General features: G+C 55.1%; 7 protein-coding genes across 7 annotated transcripts; 4 read left to right on the forward strand and 3 right to left on the reverse strand.

Annotated features, from left to right (window-relative positions):
- Positions 1-49: 49 nt before the first annotated feature.
- On the forward strand, positions 50-984 carry DICSQDRAFT_63450 (ER-to-golgi vesicle protein transport Sft2; the record flags this gene model as incomplete). Its single annotated transcript, XM_007367022.1, has 6 exons — positions 50-267; positions 347-457; positions 513-539; positions 595-712; positions 766-807; positions 874-984. The coding sequence occupies 6 exons, from the start codon at positions 50-52 to the stop codon at positions 982-984; spliced, it is 627 nt and encodes a 208-aa protein (XP_007367084.1).
- Positions 985-1326: 342 nt separating this feature from the next.
- On the reverse strand, positions 1327-8361 carry DICSQDRAFT_171358 (uncharacterized protein; the record flags this gene model as incomplete). Its single annotated transcript, XM_007367023.1, has 12 exons — positions 1327-1476; positions 1534-1733; positions 1794-1917; positions 2019-2158; positions 2221-2397; positions 2455-2593; positions 2651-2800; positions 2856-2977; positions 3031-3195; positions 3253-7638; positions 7690-8136; positions 8190-8361. The coding sequence occupies 12 exons, from the start codon at positions 8359-8361 to the stop codon at positions 1327-1329; spliced, it is 6372 nt and encodes a 2123-aa protein (XP_007367085.1).
- A 191-nt stretch (positions 8362-8552) lies between these two features.
- On the forward strand, positions 8553-9722 carry DICSQDRAFT_181490 (acyl-CoA N-acyltransferase). The gene is made up of 5 exons (XM_007367024.1): positions 8553-8757; positions 8820-8838; positions 8911-9040; positions 9092-9147; positions 9210-9722. Exons 1-5 carry the CDS (start codon positions 8633-8635, stop codon positions 9477-9479), a joined length of 600 nt encoding a protein of 199 aa, XP_007367086.1. The 5' UTR covers positions 8553-8632; the 3' UTR covers positions 9480-9722.
- A 787-nt stretch (positions 9723-10509) lies between these two features.
- Positions 10510-12888, forward strand: DICSQDRAFT_181491 (heat shock protein 70). Its single transcript, XM_007367025.1, has 5 exons — positions 10510-10680; positions 10731-10851; positions 10906-11098; positions 11149-12074; positions 12132-12888. The coding sequence occupies exons 1-5, from the start codon at positions 10524-10526 to the stop codon at positions 12751-12753; spliced, it is 2019 nt and encodes a 672-aa protein (XP_007367087.1). The 5' UTR covers positions 10510-10523; the 3' UTR covers positions 12754-12888.
- A 3250-nt stretch (positions 12889-16138) lies between these two features.
- Positions 16139-16965, reverse strand: DICSQDRAFT_137718 (uncharacterized protein). Its single transcript, XM_007367026.1, has one exon. It carries the CDS (start codon positions 16771-16773, stop codon positions 16519-16521), a length of 255 nt encoding a protein of 84 aa, XP_007367088.1. The 5' UTR covers positions 16774-16965; the 3' UTR covers positions 16139-16518.
- Positions 16966-18231: 1266 nt separating this feature from the next.
- Positions 18232-19852, reverse strand: DICSQDRAFT_171363 (uncharacterized protein; the record flags this gene model as incomplete). Its single annotated transcript, XM_007367027.1, has 2 exons — positions 18232-19521; positions 19577-19852. The coding sequence occupies 2 exons, from the start codon at positions 19850-19852 to the stop codon at positions 18232-18234; spliced, it is 1566 nt and encodes a 521-aa protein (XP_007367089.1).
- A 1173-nt stretch (positions 19853-21025) lies between these two features.
- DICSQDRAFT_63545 (Thioesterase/thiol ester dehydrase-isomerase) lies at positions 21026-22469 on the forward strand (the record flags this gene model as incomplete). The annotated part of the gene is made up of 7 exons (XM_007367028.1): positions 21026-21243; positions 21302-21444; positions 21503-21610; positions 21666-21870; positions 21926-22133; positions 22188-22320; positions 22393-22469. 7 exons carry the CDS (start codon positions 21026-21028, stop codon positions 22467-22469), a joined length of 1092 nt encoding a protein of 363 aa, XP_007367090.1.
- Between the last annotated feature and the right edge of the window lie 39 nt (positions 22470-22508).

Genomic DNA, 22508 nt, shown 5'->3' on the forward strand with positions numbered 1-22508 from the left:
CCCTCACTCTCGCTCGGCAGCCTCTTCGGCCACTACAACATCTCTTGCGATGCCTGCACAGTCCACAGAACAGTCGTTCCGTGACAATCTCTCTCAATTTCGCTGGTCGCGGGGCAATAATGACGACTCACAACAAAACACTTCAACAGGCGGCTCCAATCCCTTCTCTCGATTTTACAATGCCATTGGTAATGGCTACGTACCATTGCGCTCCAGCGAAAGGTCCAACGAGGAGGAGGCGTACTTTGCATTGTCGCGGTGGGAGAGGTGCGTGCGCTACTGCGGTCCATATCCCTTCCGGGGGGTGCTCACGCAACTGCTACCCTACGTCGTTGTCGGGGTGTAGGTTACTGGGTTTTGGGGCGTGCTTGATTGGAGCTGCAGTGTGCTTCTTCGTAGCGTTCTTGACAGTACCTATGATCGTGCTCCGACCGGCCAAGTTCGCCCTCGCCTTCAGGTATAACAGCCCGTTCCATGTTGCGTGCGTTAGCTCACGTTTGTGATCATTGTAGTCTGGGGAGTTTGCTGGTGATGTTTGGGTGAGTTTTACGCTTGCATGGTCTGGCCGAGGAAGGCTTCACGACTGCCCTGTAGATTCTCGGTCCTCGTCGGACCCATAAATCACGTCAAACATCTCATCTCGAAAGAACGCCTGCCGTTCTCCGTCACATACCTTGCAAGTCTTGGACTCACACTATACTTTTCGCTAGGGGTAAGAGACAACCATGCTTACTCAATGCCCGCGAAACTCAGTGCGGCGTCTAGGCTCACTCGTATCTTGGATCACTTATTGGTGCTATTGTTCAAGTACGCCCGCTAGTCCACATCCGTTAGCTCCCATCGCTATAGCGTTAATCGGAATACTTCCTCTAGGTTGTTGCTCTCGTCTCGTACGTCGCCGCCTACTTCCCTGGAGGCACGCAGACTCTCCGCTTTGGCGGTCAAATGGCCCTTCGTGGTGCCGGTAGCCTACTACCCATCTAGCCATGCACTTGGCACCCGCTCCTTGCTGGTTCACTGGCATATTTCCTGTTTTTGTATGCACATTTGTACACGTTATGCACTTCAGACGGATCCTTCAATCATTCCTGCTTTCGATCATTCTTGCATGCTGCCGAATCTCATTGACAAGAAGCGAAAGAGAAGAGAACTCAGCGCGGACGCTGCTTGCTGGGTTGTCGCTACATTATAACTTATTTTACAATTGTTGCTGTCGTGAACACGGAACAAGATGTGATATATCCCATCGCAAGAACGTGAAGAATCAGAGCATGAAGACAGTCCAAGTTGTCAGACATGATGCATGATGAGTGGGCATGATTGGGATCAGTATGCAAGTAGCCCATTTTGCGGCGCGTCGCCGTTGCGCGGCTCGGCCTCAACCTCCTCCAACCCTGCCGTATCCGCAAGTCGACGCGCCATGACTGTTCGGTAGCTCTCGTACGAACGCCATTCCGCTCCTAGCGTCTCCTCGCTCTGTACACCATAGGCGTGAGGTCCCGTCACTACGAATCGAGCTTGGGTAAAACTTACGAGGTCGAGTGATTGCAACGCCGACAGCACGGGCACGAGCCTACGCTGTACCTCTGTCCGAAGCGTATCCACATCCGGCGAAGACGCGAGTCGCATAGTGTGCGCAATAGCACCCTTGAGATCTGGGTTGTTGATGTGCTTGCCCTCCAAGTAGAACGCAAGGTGTCTCCACAGCAGGAGGAGTAGCATCTCCAACGAGTCTACGACGCGAAGATGTTAGCGTGTCTGCCTAAGTCTCTATCACAGCGAACCACACTTACTTAGTATAGCTAGCGAGCGCCTCTTAGCACCGGCCCGCCACGATGCGAGCTCGCGACCGACGAGAGTCTGTCTCTGCCGCATGTCGAGATTCTCCAGAAGGGCCGGGTCAGAGATTTGGACGATCTGAATAGGCGGTAATGATCGATCGACGGTCAATGATGTAACATATGTGATGCGCGGGGTCAATGTCAGACTAGCTCCAGCTTAGGAAGGAGATTACGAACCTCTTGGATATTGTCCACCCTGATGTGGTCCTTGGATGCGAGCTCGGCAGAGAGGTCGACTATGCGCATCAGGACCTGCGCGAGGTTGCGACAAAGATCATCGAGGGCTTCGATTGCATCGCCGATACTGGGTACTGTGGCTGTTGGAAGAAGTCAGGAGATCTCTGACGCTACAATTATCCTCGACACGAGAACAACACACCAATAAACCTAGTCGGCCGCTCGTCATGCTTGGGCGTCGTGATCGCTTGAGAGAACACCAACGTGAAGTCGGCTTCTGTAAATTCGCTCGCGGTCCCGAGATATGAGATGATAGCATTCTTCAACTGTTCGTCTTTGATGTGGACTGCGGCGCGGAATTTCGATTGAGGAGCGTACTCTGGATTCAGGATTTATTCAGCACAATCGAGGAGAACGCTGGGGAAGATGAGCCCACCAAGTGATTGAGTGCTCGCATCAGCCAGCTCTGCGTCAGTTTGGGGTTTGACGGCTTCTGTCCAATGGGGATCGCTCAAGACCTTCGCAGCCAGGCTGGATATGGCACCGTGTAGGGCTCCAAAGCCGGAGCTCGAAAGCTACAGTAACAACATCAGCAGTGGTCACGAATCATACCTGAAGGGAGACAATCTCACCAGCTCAGTCCTCGGGACAAGGTGAACCACACTGCTGCACAAAGCAACTAGAAGGCGCATCTCCTCCAGAATCGAGATTGAGAGCTCGTCCACTTCGTTCTTCAAGAGTAGAACGGCTGTGTCCCGATGCTGCGACAAGAATTGCAGGGCCTATATCGACAATGAGCCGTCTTGTAGCATTGATGGAAGGGAATCAGTCACTTACATGGTTTGCGGCGGTGGTGTGCTTGGGACCCAACGCGATCAGCATGCCGCTCACTAGTTGCAACGCAGGCAAGAAAAGCTGGTGGTAGCGCTGAATTGCAGATGGAAGGAAATTGTCGCGATCTGTACACAGATGTAAACCAGCCAAGTATACGAACTAACATCGGTGTACATACCGAGGAAGGCCTGGTCTGCCTCTGGCCGCGCGTCGAGATAGTCGCACTCTCCGAGGACGGGAAGTACACGCGCCTCAAGGAGTCGCTCTGCGCCTTGCCGTGTCTGGGCCATTCGAACGAGTAGCGACATCTTGGCCTCATAGACATAGAGAGGGTTTAGGTCATCTATGCTCGTCGATTTCTCAGTCACATAGCGGGGATGAAAGAAGAAACAACACTCACCGGGATCAGGCTTAAGCACGGCTTGCAAGACGAGATCCGATTCCTTCAATCCACGTACGAACCCAGCTAAGAAACCTTGCCGCGCTAGTGCGGCTAGGGTCGACGAATGCTTCTCCCACCGCGACAGACGAACCAAGGAGTCCAGCAGCATGAACGCTACCGTCTTCCAGACCTCTGTGCCGTCTATGGCATCGCGGGAGACAATTGCAATCAGGCGTTCCGTAGCTGGCTTCAAGATCGCAATGCTGGCTTGGATTAGGGATGCTCCCGCGGAAGATGACCGCCCAAGCTGGCCTGAGACCGAGACGAGGGACAAACTTTCGATGAGCTCGTCTCGAGGCGACAAGGAGGACGAGAGACCCCCCGAGGCGTCTTCGCCTTGACCTTCCACTTCTTCTGCATGAAGAACAAGGTGCAAGTAGTTGACCAGAGCAGCATACAAGTTACCGCGGACGAGCTCGATACGATTGTGATCCATGATGCATTCCAGAACGCTTCGAAGGAGCACGTTCAGACGCTCTGTGGGAAGTGCTCCGGCTTCGACGTCGCCTCCTGCCGTTTGCATGAGGACTTGGTGACGACGGTCCTCCCGCAGCTTCGTGATAACCGACAAGATGGTCTCCGCTAGGAGGACCGCGGTGGACTCGTGGATATTCGAAGAGCGAAGGGAGTTGGGGAGAACATGAAGCAGGTCAAAGAGCATGTTCTCTCGGCGGTCGAAGGGTAGACGGTCGAAGCACTTCATCAGTGCCATGTCGAGCAGCCTACGCCACGACTCGTAGCCCGAGGCTGCGGCATAGCGGATCTTCCTCCTATGGTTCTCGATTGCGCAGCTCTCTAGGATGTAGTTAGTCTCGGCCTCCAGAGCATCCGCATGGGCCTTCGTTGCAACGCGGCCTTGGAGATGAAGCGTCCTCTTGGCGAGTGTCAAAAGCGACAGCAGAGCCGTCCGATCCACGACCTCGCAGCCTGACTCGTCGACACGCAGGCAAGACTGCAGGTTCAGCTGCCCCAGGAACTCGAGATTTTGAGGCTGGACGACCAGGCTATCCGACCAGTCGAAATCCAAAGACTGTACCAGCTCAATCATCCTGAGATGAGACTGGCCGACCTCGCGGAACGGCTTGAACAATTGTACATCCCACGGCTCGGGCGCACCCTCGAGATAGTCTTCCTCATTGCCGAACATGAGCTCCAGCAGCTCTGAGACACTTTTCTGGTGACCCTTGTTAGTGAGAACGTGGAGATCCAAAGCGACGAGGTCGAGAATCCAAGAGCGGAGCTTGAGGAAGGACGCCGTTGTGGTGACAGTGGTTACCACACGGGAACCATCGCTATACTGGATTTCGATGAAGGGAGACTGCTCAGTCTCCGGAACTTTGAAGGGGATCGCAGCGAGGTGCCGCGAGAAGAAGTCTTCGCGCGTGCGGAGGTACCGCATCGTAGGCTCCGACGTGCGTGGATGCTGGCAAAGCTGGAAGACGACATGGTAGCAGCGCTCAGCAAACGCAGGGAGGGTGATGAATAGCGGTTCTCCAAGCGTCTGCCTCCTCTCCTTGCCCTTCAAACGGGGTACACCGAAGTTGAGCAGGTCGAGAATCGCGTGCACACAAGAGCGGCGCGCGCCGAGTGCGTGAGGATCTTGGATCGATTTGTCCGGAGAGGCGGCACCGAAGAGGAGGAAATGCGCAACATTGGGATGAGGGCGGCCAGAATGCGTGTTCTGGATGAATAGGTCCAGGATGGTCAGTCGGATCGCCTGGGTGAGCAAGTCAGAGGGCCCCTCCGCGTCTGGCGCGCCAGCACCTGTTGTCTGTTCCGCAGTCGTTTCGGCTGTTTCGACATCGACCGCAACATGGGTGTCCAGGGCATGGAGGTAGCCTTCGAGGATACGAATTGACTCACTGCTGCGGTCAATCAGAAGAGCCAACTGGGTTAAAGCAGTGGAAGAGGCCAACGCCGTGATGATTTTGACGCTGAGGAGTACGAGCTCGGGATAGGAAGGGTAGCAGATGTACGCCGCAACGGCAGGAACATAGTCGGGAGTAAAGGACAGGGCCTGATCGAAGCGGATGAAGTACGAGACAGGGGGGACGTCGCCGGTTATCGCAGGTTCGTTGAGTTCGGCCAGAAGAGGCAGGAAGACATCGAGGAAGATATCCTGGATTTCAAGGACGCGGTGGATGATCCTCAAAACACGGGTGATAGTCATACGGTAGTACGGCTCTTCCTCTGCCAGTCCTTTCTCGAAGCCATCCAGTCCTTCCACCAGATACGACAAAATGGAGGCCTGGAGAGGAGTCGCAGTGAGAAGGCGCCTCAACAACTCGAAACCGGGGTGTATCACGAGGTGCACGACTGCCTCCTTGCTGGGTTGGAGCTCCTCGATGGTCGTGACAAGGGACTCGAGGTCGAAGCTCGCGAGTGCGCGTTCGATGAAGCAGAGGCAGAGGTCATTCATCCGCCACCTATCCGACGGACGAATGTACTCCCGGGATGGGATACGCGCAAACACGTTGTCGACCACGAAAGACACGAAAGGCCCGATACCAGGGGTCCGATACGGCGCCCCTAGCGACTCGGGGATGGTGTTGATGGGTGTAGGGTCGGACACGCGCTCGCGCAACGGGATGCGCTTGGAAGTGTGGATGAGAGTAGCGAGGAGGTTGAGGAACGGAATTGTAGAGGGGTACAACTTGTATACGGCTTCTACCTCGTCCAGCTCCAACTCGACGCCCCGTTCGACAGTGAGGCCAGAACCAGCACCGTGAACGATGCGGACATTGATCACTTCAAGTCTCTCCATCAGTGTCCAAATGGACTTACAGATCTCCACACCGGCCGCGCCTGCACCAGGAGCGCAGAATGCCGCAAGAGTATCAAAGACTGCACCCTTCAGCTCAAGAGGAAGGCCAAGAGGGATCAGCGAGACCATGGTAGGGATGGCACGGAATCGACCATGGCTGGAGATGTTGATGCGCGCGGGAATAGAGTTCGTGACGACGACAGACAAGAGACGCAGGAAGGATTGTGCTAGCAGCACATCCTGCTGCGAAAGCTGGACTTGTTGCGGACGCGACGGTGGAGGAGGCGACTGGTGGTACTGACTGCCCCCATAACCCTGCTGAGGTCCCGCGATATGCTGGGGAGTGTTAGTCCGAGGGGGTTGGCCAGCTGCTGCCCACGACTCGAGTAACGAGAAGATGGAGCTCCAAGACACGGAAGGACCGGTGTTGAAATGGGCAGAGGACGTCGAAGCGGAAGGGGCGCCGGGCACAACGTCGCCACCACCACGCACGAGGTAGTTGTACGCGAGCTCACTGCACTGTTGGCCGTTCGCAAGGCCTGACAGCATGTCAAAGAGAGCCATGGATACGTCGACATCACGAGCTTGAGTAGACCAGATAGACCATTGCAAGAATGCCGCCAGCTTCCCGGAGCTAAGCTCGACGTACTCCCTGTAAGTGGAGCGTTGCCCAGGAATGACAGTACCTGCTCCCCAAAAGTGAAGCGCGCGCTCAGGAGGGAGCAAACTGTAGAGCATCCCGATGAAGGAGAAGAGCATGGCCATGTCATTACGCGGAGAAGCTGTGGGTTTATCTTGTTCAGCAGCTCCAGAGCGCGATGTCCCTTGAGGGTGCGTGGAACGAAATATCCTTGTTCTGTCGGCACGAGCCCCCGCAAGCAAGAGGTCTTCCTGTCGCTGCTTGATCTTCCGCAGCTCAGAAGATGCCTGGGTGATCAATGAACGCACTAGGACCTCGCATGCATCAAGCAAGACCGGTCGAAAGTCGTCTGTAGGCAACTCGAGCTGCAAATCCTGCTCTGTAATGGTGAGAGTAGACGCGGCGTACGAGGTGGTCGTATGCGCCGTCTGCCTCTTCTGGAGGAGCAGAAGGGTGCGCGCAAGGTAAGTGAAACAGTCACCCTGGACCGCGTTCCAGATCTGCGTCTCCAGCTCATCTGATTTGAACCCATCCGTGTTCTCCAAGGCAGGATCCGCGCGACGCGCCGAGGCGAGGAACAGCGTCCACTTGAGAAGAATGGTAGCCTTAAGTCCAGGCTCTGGCCAGTCCTTCGTGACGTCCAGCTTACGCTTCATCTCCGGCACCAGTTGTCCATCCGCGAGCAAGGCTTTGCGAGCCTGGCCACCGGGAGACTCAGGGTCCACAATATCGAAAGTGGCCATGAGAGTCGGAAGGATGTGGTACACCATAGGGTGGCGCGGGTTTCCACTGAGCCAGTCGACAATCTTGGGTATCTCCTTGGAAGAGACATGTCCCATACTTGCGAGGAGGTACAGTGCCACCGCAAGGGTGCGCCGTTCGTACTTCAAAGACTCGCACCGCGCGTTCAGGATGTCCGCACCCAGCCCCGCGTTTGGACCTATCCAACGCGTCCAGATGTGCATCGAGTGGAATGCGCAATACGACTCACCTTGTGTTGGCGCCACCGTCTCGCTCCTCGCATTCTGCCTCGCCGCCTGCGCCTTTGCCAGCGCGTTCCCAACGCTGTGGATCTCCTGGAACAGCTTCATCGCCAACGACAACCCCGCACCCGCACGTCCTCCCGGATGCAGCAGCTGTTGCCGCACGAACATCTCTATTCGCTGGTGGAGTGGCGACGCGTCCCCCGCCTCCGCGCGTGAAGCCGCCTGCAGGATCGTGCCTAAGCAGTCCGCCAACTCCCGCCGCCGCGTGTGGTACTCCATGATCGCTGCCTCAATGCATTGTTCTTGTGTGAGGTTCGGGTTGTGGGTCATGACATCTTGGAGGAGGCCCGCGACGTAACGTTCTGAACATTCCAGCTGCTGTGAGAGGAACATGGCTTGTCTGGCGAAGTCCGCGTTCACCGCGACGGAACGGCCATTGATCGTGATTTTCCCTATACAGAGGTTTATATATGCAACATATATGCGCAAGGCCGTCCAAACATACCTGACTCGAGCTCGCGTTGCTCCTGTGGATTTCGTGGTCCGACATCGTACAGGTTCACTAGATGTGACCGGTGAGCCATGAGCTCCTCGAAAAACTCCTGTTCGCCATTTGGAAGCCCCCTCAAACTAAACGCAGCAGACAAGACTTCCCGCAGGCGCGAGACAGAAGCCATTAGTAGAAAGAATGGAGGAAAGCCAGAAGGGAGGGAGGAAGCAGGAACAAGGTTGAAAGCCGCCCGGTGCGCGCTGCAGGCGCCATCATCGAGAGACGCGTGCCGCAGGTGCATCGTGTCGCGCGTCGCGTGCATGGCCCGACCTCAGGCTCCGAGCCCTGCGTGCGTCCTGCCTGCATCCCTCCCCCATCCCACGACAGACAGCCAGCTTCTCCCCACCGTCCATCATCCTCGCTGCGCCCTATTACTCTTCCTCCGCACCACTCGCGTAATGGACACCATAATCTATCGGCAGTATAGTGGCGAGTCTGAATTACCTCATATAATGGCACTCGTTCAGCATGAGCTGAGTGAGCCGTATGTTATCTACACCTATCGCTACTTCCTCCAGCAATGGTACGTCCTTCCTTCTCTATAAGAACTTCGTCATGAACCTTGGCTGACGTGCGAGCGTGTAGGCCGCATCTGGCGTTCCTCGTAGGTTACGGCTCATTGAAGAGGAGGCGTGAGACTAATCCTACGCGGTGGACGGCGTCTTCATACATCTAGGCGTACCCGAGTCAGTCGTCTGACCCGGTGGGTGTCGTCGTTTGCAAGCAGAGCATGCACAGAGATGTCTCGAACAGAGGCTACATCGCTATGCTAAGTGTACATAAGAGCTGGCGAAAGAGAGGGATAGGTCAGTATCCTCCGTCTTCGTATCCTGGGCGTCGTGCTCATCGAACCGTAGCAAGCACGCTCGTCCGGCGAACCATTGAGGTCATGAAGAAGCATGGCGTGGAAGAGGTAGCGCATACATGAGTTATGCTCGCCCTTCGTCTTCTCTCCGCTGACTACATGCAACGCAGGTGGTACTCGAGACAGAGTACGATAACTCGGCAGCGTTATCGCTGTACGAGTCTCTAGGATTTATCCGCCAGAAGCGTCTATACCGCTTCTACCTCAATGGCAAGGATGCGTTCCGGCTGGTCCTGGTTATTCCTCCACCAGAGGTCGACGAGGACGATGACTCCAAGCTCGTACCGAAGCGGCTGCCGATCCGGTTCATGGCCCCGGCGCGAACCATCGCTATACCCGCGCTTCCTTACAACAGCGATGACGAAGTTTCTTCGCGGTGATTGAGTATTAACTTATGATCCTATCAGTCCGTTCTCATCACTTTACCTTGGTTCCCTCGTCATGACTCGCGATCACATCGTTTGTTGTTGTACAGCGTATTTATTGGACCCCTCCCCACTCATCTCCCTGTATTACTGGTGTACCGCTAGTATCTCCCGGGTTCGCGTGATAATGGTACTTTGCTTGTACGGTTTGTTTCTGGCTTGTATCTTGCTTTCTCGCTCCCACTATTGACTTACACGCTGCAAAGCCCCTCGGCATGTGCTTTCTACCTGCAACGTCGTCGGCAGAGGCCATCCAGTGATGGTTTACAATTCTTTGGTGAAGGTGAAGAAGCATTTAACATCAATGTGCATGCTCTCTCTTGAAAGGAGTCAAATATTGTAGGGACCATGCTCCGAACTTCGCATGATCTACAGTTGCTGAACGAATGAGTGTACATTGCGGAAGCAGTTGGTCGTCACATTCATGCAGGACCTTCCTTACACCTTGTCAGCATCTGTCATCAACTGGGCGCGCATTATGTACGCCCTAGCGCAATGTTCAGACTGATCAATAGTTTTCGCACAATCCCCTCGAGCGTCCAGGAATCTGTCACCAAACGTGTCGCTCGGTCAGACTAACGTGGTCGCCCATGCTGCTGAGAAGACCCTCGGCGAAATGTTGTGCTCAGCATGACCGCTGTACGACAAAAGTCCGAGCGGTGCAGGGGCAGAGAAGTCCGGTGATGGAGCGTATGGACGACGTGGCAGCGTTTGAGATGAAACAGCGGAGGACCCCGTGCATCTGCTTTGCATTTCTGGAAATTTCGGCGTCTTCTTGGCCATTCGAGATAGGTTCATTTGCCGTTTCGGGTGAGACGCCGGTACAAACGCCCATGATGTCGGTGGTTCGGCCACGTCAGTCGCTTGCCCAGCAGGCGCGGTTTCCGGGGTCGGCGTCTATGCTGAGGTGTTGACGTGGCGAGTTCGAGTGTGCTGGAATAAATACGCGCGACCGGCTTGCGGGATCGCAAACACCCTCCTCTCTCCCCTCAGTCCACCATGTCTCTCCCCCGTCGACCGACGCGGACACAATTACGACGACTGCTGTCGTCGCTGTCCCTTGTCTTCCTCGCTTTCCTCGCTCTCATTCTTTTATGCCCGATTTCCGTGAACGCCGATGAGGACAAGGCCAAGTATGGCCCGGTGATTGGTATCGGTAAGTAGCAACGTGTTCTTAGACGTGTTCGCGACCTGACCTCGCCTCAGATCTTGGAACGACATACTCTTGCGTTGGTGTACAGCGCGGCGGACGTGTTGAAATCATTGCGAACGACCAAGGTCACCGTATCACCCCCTCATGGGTAAGCTTCTCGGACGAGGAACGACTGTAAGTCTTCTCGCTTGTGCCGTTCGACCCACGTACCAATTCCTCCATTTGCAGTGTTGGTGACAGCGCGAAGAATGCGTTCCACTCCAACCCGGAGAACACTATCTTCGACGCCAAGCGTCTTATTGGTCGCAAGTTCGATGACCCTGAAATCCTTCGCGACATGAAGCACTGGCCGTTCAAGGTCGTCAACAAGAGCGGGAAGCCTAGCGTCCAGGTCAAATATCGCGGTGAGACCCGTGAATTTGTGCGTAGCTTCCTATCATCAGTCCTGCAAAGTACTAACATTTTGCCCAGACTCCCGAGGAGATCTCCGCCATGGTTCTCGGCAAGATGAAGGAGACTGCCGAGGCCTACCTTGGCCGTCCCGTCTCGCACGCCGTCGTCACTGTCCCCGCGTACTTCAACGACGCGCAGCGTCAGGCTACCAAGGATGCAGGTGTCATCGCCGGTCTCCAGGTCCTCCGTATCATCAACGAGCCCACCGCAGCTGCCATCGCCTACGGTCTTGACAAGAAGGGTGGCGAGTCACAGATCATCGTCTATGATCTCGGTGGAGGTACTTTCGATGTCTCTCTCCTTTCCATCGACGACGGTGTATTCGAGGTTTTGGCTACTGCCGGTGACACTCACCTTGGCGGTGAGGACTTCGACAACCGTGTCATCGACTATCTCGTCAAACAGTACAAGAAGAAGACTGGCACCGACGTCACCCCCAATCTCCGCGCTATGGGCAAGCTCAAGCGCGAGGTCGAGAAGGCTAAGCGTACGCTGTCTTCCCAGCAGTCGACTCGCATCGAGATCGAGTCGTTTGAGAACGGCAACGACTTCTCCGAGACGCTCACCCGCGCCAAGTTCGAAGAGCTCAACATGGACCTCTTCCGCAAGACCATGAAGCCCGTTGAGCAAGTCCTCAAGGACGCGAACCTCAAGAAGGAGGACATTGACGAGATTGTTCTCGTCGGTGGCTCGACTCGTATCCCCAAGGTCCAGCAACTCCTCAAGGAGTACTTTGGCAAGGAGCCCTCGAAGGGTATCAACCCCGACGAGGCTGTCGCGTACGGTGCTGCCGTCCAGGGTGGTATCCTTGCCGGCGACGAGTCCCTCGGTGACGTCGTCCTCGTCGACGTCAACGCCCTCACTCTTGGTATCGAGACCACCGGTGGTGTCATGACCAAGATCATCCCTCGTAACACCGTCATCCCCACTCGCAAGAGTCAGATGTGAGTGTCCTCGTGATTCCATGTAGCTTGCGAGCGATGCTGACATTGCTGTCTTAGCTTCTCGACGGCTGCCGACAACCAGCAGACCGTGTTGATCCAAGTCTACGAGGGCGAGCGTTCGTTGACGAAGGACAACAACCTCCTCGGCAAGTTCGAGCTCTCCGGTATTCCTCCCGCACCCCGGGGTGTCCCTCAGATTGAGGTCACCTTCGAAGTCGACGCCAACGGTATCATGAAGATCTCGGCGGTGGACAAGGGAACCGGTAAGTCGGAGTCGATCACGATCACGAACGAAAAGGGCCGTCTGTCACCTGAAGAGATCGAGCGTATGGTGAAGGAGGCAGAGGAGTTCGCGGCGGAAGACGAGGCTCAGCGGAAGCGTATCGAGGCGCTTAACCACCTCTCGTCCTTCGTGTACGGCCTCAAGACGCAGCTCGCCGACCAGGACGGTCTCGGCGGCAAACTTGAGGACGAGGACAAGAAGGCGATCCTCGACGCGGTCAAGGAGACGACAGACTGGATCGACGAGAACGGCCAGTCGGCGACCGCAGAGGAGCTTGAGGAGAAGCTCGGGGAGGTGCAGGCCGTCGTGAACCCGATCACGAGCAAGCTCTACAGTGGTGGCGCCCCGGCGGGCGATGATGACGACGAGTACAGCAGGTCGCACGACGAGCTGTGATGGATGGGTTCTGTGACACGCATTTATACGCATACGCATCGCATTGTTTTGTGTTTTTATTGATTCCCGGAGCAAAATAATTATGTTACGAGCCATGTCATAGCATACCATCGCAATAGACTTGGGCTTCACGACGCATCTTCTGGTATTGCTTTTGGTCACTGTCGTTTGAAGGGCGGTGTTGCCTTGCCCCGAATTCCTGAGGTAAGCGCTGTCCAGTTTGCAACGGTTGAACAGATACCTAAGGCCGCCATGTGCAGGTTCTCACCACGTCAATAGGGGTAGTCAAAGATGGCGGTTCGGAGGACGGTTCGTCGAGCGATTCTGCAGCGATTCTGTCGAAGGGAATCGTCCTGGATTCGTGTGGGCACTTTGACCACCCCACGTTTCTACGGGTCGATTCCAGGTCGGTCAGGCCTTCGGGCGTCTGTGATATCAAAATCAGGTAATCCTCGCGTGATGGTTCCTCTCCGTGTGCCGCGTTGCTCTTCCCCCTACTATGCTTCGTTACAGCTCTTGGGACCTCAGAAAAAATATATCCATTTCATCAACAAGACACACGGCGCACTTGATTCCCGGTCTTCGTGCCAGAGCCAGCAGAAGGTTGCCAAGTGAGACGGCCAGACTTTCTGAAAGTAGGGTTTTCGGTCTGATCGGACATTTCAAGGTGGAGGGAATCTGTAGACCGGCAATTCTGATAAAAGTAGAGAAGCGGCAAGCTTGCAGTAGGGCCATGGTCGCTCGTAAGACGTGCTAAGACAAACCCCAATAAAATTTGGACATATAACCTATTTTAAGAGGGCTTATCCGAGGTTGGGCTGAGGGAATCGAGTGCAGAGAATCGCGATTCGGGTGGGCGGTGCTCCTCCAGACTCGCACCGGCGATTCGACGCGATTCTGCCAGAATCGCGGATTCCCCCCTTCTCGAATCGTCTCCCGAATCGTTCCCTCGAATCGTCCACCGAATCGCCATCTTTGACTAGCCCTAATGAAGTCCCCTTGGCTTCACAACTATGAAAAGACTGAGCTCCTTCGAGCGATCGGCCGTTTCGAAGGCTCTTCACCATAATCGGTCCCAGCCACTGGAGGCAGGCCCGAAACTGAAAGTTGCTGCACAGGCACCTACATATCCACCCTCGAATCGCGCAGATGGCGGCGACCTCAGAGGACTCTGCAGTCTGCCGGAGGATGTGTTGCTTGTCCTACTCGGTCTTCTCGATGCACGCACACTCCTTACGTGTAAAAGGGTGAGCGATAGGGTACAGTCTTCGTATACCCGTCCTGACGTCGTACTACGTTTAGGTTTGCCGGTTCCTCAGGACCCTAATCTACACAGACACACGCCTAGTGTACTGCATCGAATTGGCCATCAACGGAATGATCGACGGCCCACCCACTGCGGGGCTGACAACCTTAGAACGGCTCCAGAAGCTGCGAGAGTATAGCCGGCGGTCGTGCGTGGGCGACTTGTCATGCTACACGGGCGAGTGGGCGAGGCCGCGAACGACGGGATGCGGTATAGCCGCCGAACGGAGGACCTCGTCCGCTGCGCGTTTGGCAGCTCGATCTCGTATGAGCTGTGGACAGACACAGCACGCTCGTTGATCGTACTGTACTCGCCGCCCTCCCACGCCGAGAACACCGACGCTCGCCGTTGGGCGATATCGCTGCCGCAGAACCTGGAGAACAGCATCCTCGCCGTGGACGTCACTCAGGACCTCGTGGGGGCTCCGCTTATGAATGTCCAGTGCGTGCTGTTCACGTCGCTTCGTCGGCTTAGCTCTCCCCAGACCAGCGGCATGATGTTGTCTCCTCTCTTACCGGAGAGCGGCGGTGCTCTACCTCATCTCTTGCGGCAAAAAGTACATGATTGGTTCCTCCTGCAGGGACACATACAGGAGGGACTTGGCTCGAGATCATCTGCGCCCAGGTATATGGCTCATACATTGCTTTGAAGATGCCGTGGCATGGGGGCGACACGCTCGAACCCTACCTGCAAGTTCGGAACTGGATGACGGGGTGCGAGATGCTAGTACGTTGTTGGTGCTCAGACTCAGTGGCTCTCAACAAACGACACACAGGATGTTCGCGGTCCGTACGGTGCCTCAATGACATTCATCAATCCGTCGTTTTTTGCTGTGACGGTCGGAATAGGGAGGGACCAATCGACTTCGAGCAACAGAAGGACGCAACAACGCTATCGCGATCTACCGCTTTGCCACGGAAGATGGACAACCTATAGGCTATGTCACCACGCTACAGCTCGGAGTCCTGGGCTCCTACTCCACCGACCTCTCCGCCCTCTGCAGTGTTCTGGCCGGATCTCGCCCAACGGGTCATCGTCCTTCAACTGATGATTTTCTGCAAGGGACGCGCGAATACTAGTCAAAGCAATCGCGTCCTTCTCCTAATTCCTCGCGCTACGTTCCGACACCACGTCGAGCGTGCTAGCAGCGTACAAAGCGTCATGAACGCCTCCACGCGGCAGTGGCACGAATGGGGTCCTGACGGGAGCGTCCTGATCAAATACGACGAGTTCCGTAATCAGGTACATCAGGTCCACAAGCAGAGATACTTCTTGCCCTTTTGCTCTCGCCTCACGTTCTTCATTCCCAGCCCAGAGGGACCGCGACTGACGACAGTCGACGTCAACCCCTTGTCTAGACTGCACGCGCCCCACCCTGGGTGTACGAAGGAAGATGCTCTCGCTCGCAGTGAGATTTTGAGTGACATAGACCACTCTTCTGACCTCGAGACGACGTATCCGTGTGCTGATCATCAAGGGCCCGTCTTTCCTGACGCTCGTCTTGCATTGGCAGTCAACCAGCATCCCAGTGGATACACGGTCTCTGTGAGTGCTGATAGCGTTGTTTGTAGGATCATACTTGACAATCTACGCGTGTGATAGCCGCAAGGGGAACGCCTCAACGAACCGAGTGGCCTCCCCGTCAGTGATACCTTCTTTAGGACTGTACCCCTCTCTCTCGCAAAATTCCGGGGTCGGCGGCCCGAATATCTGTATGTCGTAGCATTGAGATAGACAATGCGCCAGATCGCCACGGAGTCTACCGATTGTGTGCAAAGGCTTTGCTACTCCGGCAAGGGTTGTTGCTGTAGCCGCTCTGCTTGGCAAATCTTGACGGCATCCAACACTCGCATCCAACTTTCGTCCAGGTTCAACGCCTTGGGCACGAGACGGGGAAACAGATGATCCAGCCAGCGCGCGAACTCAGGTACCATAGCGTCCTCAAGGTTGCCATGCTGGACGCCCAGACGCTGTAGACCATGATGACGCGGAACAGAGTGTTCGTCTAAGAGAGGCAAACTATTCCGGAGAACCGTAAGACGTCTGATTCGAATCTCCTTGAGGTCGGGGCACCTCGTGGCCAGCGTGAGTAGAGAGGAGGGGGTAGGAGAGGGCATTGGGCGCGAGCCTGGACCGTACCCGCCAAAAGTGAAGCAGAGTTGCAGAGACTGGAGGCGAGGCCATGCTTGTGCAAACGCAGTCATGTCGGCGTCGTCGATAGAGAACATTGTGTACCAAGTAGCGAGCTTCGCGATTCGTAGGTTCCGGAGAGCAAGAAGTGGAGCCACGGGATCGCGGAGCGGACGCCAACGAGGCGGTCCGTCATGGTCTTCCTTAGAGATATAGAAGGAAAGGGTCTGCAAAGATGGGAAGCGATGCGCCCAAATCTTGCAGCTATCGGTGATATTGAGGGGATAATGGCCCGGATATTCACGAATGAGAAGTTCTTCGAGCTGCGGCTAAGCGAATGCGTCATAGACTAGATTGCTCGAGGGATGCTCTGCGATGATCAGGACCCGCAGCCGCGGGAATCCGGAGAACGACACCGGAGGCTCATCGGTAGTGTCAAATCGGTGAACGTACAGCTCTTCAAGTTCTGTAAGGGAGGCAAGAGCGCGAAGTGTGCGGATATCGACTTTGGTGCCACGAAAACAACGAAGCGAATGAAGGTTCGACAGGTGTGGAGAGAAGTAGTCGATCTGACCGGTCGCCATGGTCAACCTGGTGATACGAGACGCAACTTGAAAGGTGGTTGGGAGCAAAGCTTGCAACACAGCTTGCCACTCATCATCATTGTCCGGAACAGCGTCCTCATCGATCCCGAAAGACACGATGCCCAAGCGTGTTATGTTGGGTGAAAGGAAGAACAAAAGCCCAGTGCATTTCGGTGACAAGATGACCCAGCCCAGTTCAAGGAGGTTCGGCAAGAGAGGGCTTCCACAGGCGAGATGTCCCAACTGGATCCAAACCGAGGGATCGATGCGTGTCTTGGCAGCAAAGCCCGCCGGACGAAATATCGAGTCCACTTTTTGAACGTACTCAGCGTACACGCGATAATTCTCCCACTCATGTGGTAAGATTTCGCTTGTGAGCGTCTTGAAGTCCCGTATCAGGAGGTCTCGACGCATAAAGGTACAGTAATGAAACTCACGTAGAGCGCGACTCCGCCGTTGATATCATTCGCTTCCACTATCTGTAGCCCAGAGAAGAGGCGAAGGAGAGGCAACATGTCCTCTAGCCTCCGCCAGAGGACTTGCAACGCTGGAAGACGGAGGCTACTGCAGACGCGAGCGCATCGCGCAAGAGACCTGCTCCGCGCGCGAGATTCTGATTCCCAGAGCTCACAATCATCGATGTCGGGGGCGAGACAGCTGAGGATGAGGTAGACAACGTCGGCGTTGTCAAATGCGTTATGGCGATCCATAACTTCGGCCTTAGAATGCGACAAGGCTGAAGGGATGTCGGGGATGTTTGCACAGAAATGAGGTTGTAGAAAAGTAGCAGCGTTGCAAGGGGCAGAAGTGTTACCAGTCGAGAGTACTGGTGGCGAACCATCAAGACTCCGGCTCGCCGGGATGTCGACGGCTTGAGCGCCTCTTCCAATTAACCCGCTCTCATGAAGCCTTCCTCACAAATATGTTGATCTAAATCTTGAAATTACGCTGAGGTTACAACTGATTACAGTTGACATCGACCTATTCATAGAATACATTCAACTCAGCCAGTCACCATGAGGAAGGAGACCTAGCTTGACCCAAACATTTTGGAAGCTCGGGTGCTGCTTCCCCGGCGACCATGCATTCACGGGCATAGATTCCAGAATACCCGTTGCCCATCCTGGTGGCCGTCTCCCAGTTTGAGTGGTAGCGAGGTAGCAACCATGCGGATGTATCATATCAAGGAAATACCCCATCATGAGCACGTCAACTAAAGCTGACCCGGTACATCTGAGGTAGCCACATAGTGTACACTCGAACGAGACAAGCATCCTTCGCCGTTGTATGTCCCATCCCTTCCCCCCATTTTCCGAACGTCTTGGACCGTTGATCTCTAGAAACATTTCAGTTGCCGCAAAGTCACTGAGCACTCGATTACGGTGATGAGGCGGGGCTCACCTAAAACTATGCATCCGCATCTGTAGAAGTACTTCATCATGATCGGAAACACTCTTGCTATATATCCCCAGACTGGCATTTCCTCACTGCATCGAGTACTCGTTTCCAGCTCTGGTCTGGATTCCGGACTTGAGGCACGAGATGCGGGAAAAGACGGACGATCCATCGGGCGAGATCCGGCACCACGTTATCATCGGCGTCGACATGCTCAACGTCAAGATACCGCAGCCCGTGGCTCCAATGAGAAGTGAGTGTATTCAGATGCAGCAGATTGTCGCGATTGACCTTGAGGCGTCGAATACGGAGTTCCTTGAGTTCTGGACATTTCTTAGCGAAGGCGAGCAAGGAGGAAGGGGTGGGGCAGGTGTTCGAGTCCATCCTCGCATCGCTCGTGCCGAAGGGAAAGCTAAGTCGCAGAGCCTCGAGGCGATGCCACGCCTGCGAGCATGCCGCCATGTCGGAATCATCGATCGAGAACACCGTGTGCCAAGTGGCCAACCCCACGGTACGCAGATCCGATAGGGCGAATAGCGGAGTAATAGCGTCGCGGAGTGGACGCACTTGCGAAGCGTCATCGCCGCTGTGTCGAGAAATATAGAAGCACAGAACTTGCAGACTCGGGAAGCGATGTGCCCAAATTTCGCAGGTTTCAGGTAAGGCGTGGCGATACTCGCCGGGGTATTCGAGTACGTACAGCTTGGTGAGTTCTTGAGAGGAAAAGGCGTTGTAGACCGAGCTGCTGGAGGGGTGTTCGGAGATGATCAAAGTCCGTAGTCGCAAAAATCCTGAGAACGATATGACGGCTTCGTCCGCGGTGTCGAAATTGCCAACGTGAAGTTCTTGGAGATCTTCAAGAGCGGCCAGAATGCGCAGGGTCCGGATGTTCACCCTAGTGGCGCGGAAATAGCGAAGGAAGCGGAGAGAGGCTAGATGAGGTGTAAAGTAGTCGATCTGACCAGTCGTCATGGTCAATCTGGTGATCTGGCAAGCAACGGAGAAGACGGTCGGCAGTATGGCTTGTAGCGCAACGTTCCATTCGTGCTCGATGTCCGCAGCGGCATCGCCGTCAATCCCGAAACAGACGATGTTGAGCTGTGCAATGGTCGGCGAGAGAAACGGAAGGATCCCAGTGCACTGCGGCGAAGGGACTACCCAGCCGAGCTCTTGAAGATTGGGCAAAAGAGGGTTGCCGCATGCGAGGCGTCCCATGTGGCTCCATACCGAGGGAGCGATCCGTGTCTGCGCGGCAAAGCCCACTGGACGCGACGCCGAATCAACTGTGCGGACATATTGTGCGTACACGAGAAATCTCTCCCACTCATGAGGGAGGATCTCGCCTGAAAGCACCTAGACTGATGTATAAGCATTGTGGGCTCCGTCGCGCTGTAGGATATTGACTTACGTGCAGGTCAACTTCATTGTCTCCATCCTCGGCTTTGACATGTCGTAGCGCCGAAAAGAGACGAAGTAGAGGCAGCATGCTCTCCAGCCTCCGCCAGAGCATCTGCAAAGCCGGAAGACGGAAGCTCTTACAGACGCAAGCAAAACGTGCCAGGGCTTTGTTTCGTTCGCGACGTTCTTGCTTCCACTGGGGTGCGCGATCCTCGATTTCCGGCGTAAGACAGCTGATAACGAGGTAGACGACGTCTCCGTTATTGAGTGCTTCGTGGCAACCCATGGTATTGGTCTCAGGGTTCGAGTGGGGCTGGCCTCTAGAAGGTGCAGAGAACAGAAGAAAGGGCAGGGAGGAGTTAGCACTGTTCACGCTGGGACCAAGAGGACCGGTGTCGATAGGAGCCCATGTGAGTGCATGTGTCTACGCGGCGGGCGCATGAAGGGTGTTCTGACAGGAGCAACCTCCGACAATCCTATGATAACAATAGGGCCTACTTGAGCACTTTCAGCGTGTTATCAAGCTGTCATGTCTATGGGAACAAGGGATTAGTTGTGTTCGTCCAATAGAAAGCGTCGGGGACCACAGCGATCACTCACGAGGACTTCCAGCACTAGTACTGTTGCGTGCGGACTATCAAACATTTTTAGCAGTGGCTTGATAAGACGGCACGTCTCTGATAAGGTCCTGGGACTCGGACGAAGATGCAACATGCAACAATTGTTCGCATTCGCCGCACACGGGGGTGTACTTAACGCTGTAGTACAAACCTCGCACGCAAAGAGGTGGACAGTGCTGGACGGGATTACTATAGTAGGTGTCAACCGTGACCGAACTTTGCACAGTGCGGCCTTCGGACGATTCGTGTATGAGCGTTCACGGACCGGCCGGGCTCCAAATCCGATTTTACCGGGTTTGTGTTCGAAGAGCCGGCGATTCGCGGAGAACCTTCCGAGCTGGCGCTTTTCAAGTTCGTGCCTCTACTCTCCGCTGCCGTGTCGCTATGTATTCTGCGGCGCGAAGAAGTCTCGCGGTCAAGTACAAAGCACCTGCCATTGGGCGCGATTTCCGATGTAGCGCTGCTATGCGTAACTTGGATGCGACTTTACACCGTTCGTACGAACTCGGTGCGGTGGAAGAAACGCAGAACATAGCGACTATGGACAAATTGCTGAGAACGTTTCGTAAGTTTAAAGCAACTGACACAGCACTTGACACTGACCGGGTTGATGCAGGAGATCGCACGGACCCAGCCCATCAATCGTAAGCTATTTGGACACGGCGCCAACATACGTTCACGCCCGCAATTTGAACTGACATTGGGCCGGCAGATTCCTCCCAGTACGCTCAAAAGGCCTCTGGTCCGAGGCACTGAGCAAGCTATCTATTACAGAGCAGCGGGAGCCTGTCCAAGACACAGCGAACCCTGCACTCAAGCACGCTCTGGAACCGAGACGCATGCAAGACTCCTACTGCGAGATCCTGCTCCCATTTGCCTCATCTCCAGAAGTGCTCGACAGACACACGAACGCATCCGGAGGCATCAGGACAGGCTTGCTTATGGAGCACCTAGACTCGCTCTCAGGCAGTATTGCGTATAAGCATGTGCTGGGTCCCAAGGTTCCAGCGTTGCCGCCGGACGCTGGCTTCTATATCGTCACTGCCTCGGTTGAGAGGTCTGGTCCACCCGACTTTCGATAAGTCTCTGAAAACTACAGCTGACATGCGTGATAGGCTGGATATGCTTGCATCCCTCTACCCTGTGCGGGACATGCGATTGAGCGGGCAGATCATCCATACGGGTAAGAGCTCGATGGAAGTCGCAGTACGAATGGAAGCCTTGGAGAAGGACGGTCGCGAGCAGACCATTATGGTGGGTAAGTATCATTCAACCATATCTCATACAATGTATGACATCAACTATTAGAATACCAGGTCGATTCTGCATGGTATGTAGGGATGGACGCACACACCGTTCGAGGCCGGTGAACCCACTCTTGTTGGATACGGAGGAAGATCGCCAGTTGTACAACATCGGAGAAGGTTCATTGTTCTCGGACTCTTCGTAGTTGTTGAGGCCTCACTGACGGACCTCCAGTCCACAGGCGTCGCCGGCAGACGCAAGCAGACCGTTCTCTCGACCGTGTTCCGCCTACTGCGTCCGAATCCCAAGAGCTACACTCTATGTATCTCAATTACGGACAAGAGGAAAAGACGTCTAACCTGAATGAGGATGTGGAGAGGGTCTGGCTGGGAGATACCCGTCTCGAGAAAACAATGGTGATGTTCCCTCAGGAGCGAAAGTATGTTTCCAATCTGTTCGGATCAAACTGCGAAAGACTCACTTCTTCACCACAGCGTGCATCAGAAGATCTTTGGTGGCTACCTAATGCGACTCGCATACGAGCTCGGGTTTGCCAACTCGTGTCTGTTCACGCGTGGGCACGTAACGTTTGTGTCTCTTGACGGCATCTCGTTTGCTCGCCCTGTCCCTATTGGCTCCCTCCTCCGTCTCACATCTAACATTGTGCATTCATCTTCATCAAAAGACTATCCTGCACTAGTAGTACGTACCTTTCTGCCATGCTATAGCCGAACTCACGTCTCAGAGGGCGCATAGCACGTCTGGGTGCACGCCGATGTAGTGGATCTCGAAACAGGGACAGAGCAACGAACGAACGACTTTAGGTTCACCTGGTGTCGGGAGACCGGCCCCCCGCTGAAGAGGATTGTAGTGCCGAAGACATACGGTGGTGCGTCTAATTTAGCTGATCACATAGTACATGGGACGGCCGGGATGAGCTCAATCCGTTTTCGTCGTTCAGAGGCCATGCAGTGGGTCGAAGGGCGACGCGCTCTGGAAATGGGCTCAGAAATTCGAAAGCTGCGCAAGAGGCAATGAAGATCTGCATCACGACCTCCCAGCTCAGACATGCATTTG

This window comes from Dichomitus squalens (genome assembly GCF_000275845.1).
Source record: "Dichomitus squalens LYAD-421 SS1 unplaced genomic scaffold DICSQscaffold_22, whole genome shotgun sequence".
Classification (NCBI taxonomy): Eukaryota; Fungi; Basidiomycota; class Agaricomycetes; order Polyporales; family Polyporaceae; genus Dichomitus; species Dichomitus squalens.

Excerpts from the sequence above, each read along its gene's own strand:
- DICSQDRAFT_181490 (XM_007367024.1), top strand. The coding sequence starts at position 8,633 with ATGGACACCATAATCTATCGGCAGTATAGTGGCGAGTCTGAATTACCT. Across the intron at positions 9,041-9,091 it reads CTGGCGAAAGAGAGGGATAG|CAAGCACGCTCGTCCGGCGA; the intron begins GTCAGTATCCTC and ends ATCGAACCGTAG. Across the intron at positions 9,148-9,209 it reads AGAAGCATGGCGTGGAAGAG|GTGGTACTCGAGACAGAGTA; the intron begins GTAGCGCATACA and ends CATGCAACGCAG.
- DICSQDRAFT_181491 (XM_007367025.1), top strand. The coding sequence starts at position 10,524 with ATGTCTCTCCCCCGTCGACCGACGCGGACACAATTACGACGACTGCTG. Across the intron at positions 10,681-10,730 it reads TGGCCCGGTGATTGGTATCG|ATCTTGGAACGACATACTCT; the intron begins GTAAGTAGCAAC and ends ACCTCGCCTCAG. Across the intron at positions 10,852-10,905 it reads TTCTCGGACGAGGAACGACT|TGTTGGTGACAGCGCGAAGA; the intron begins GTAAGTCTTCTC and ends CTCCATTTGCAG.
- DICSQDRAFT_137718 (XM_007367026.1), bottom strand. The coding sequence starts at position 16,773 with ATGGCGACCGGTCAGATCGACTACTTCTCTCCACACCTGTCGAACCTT.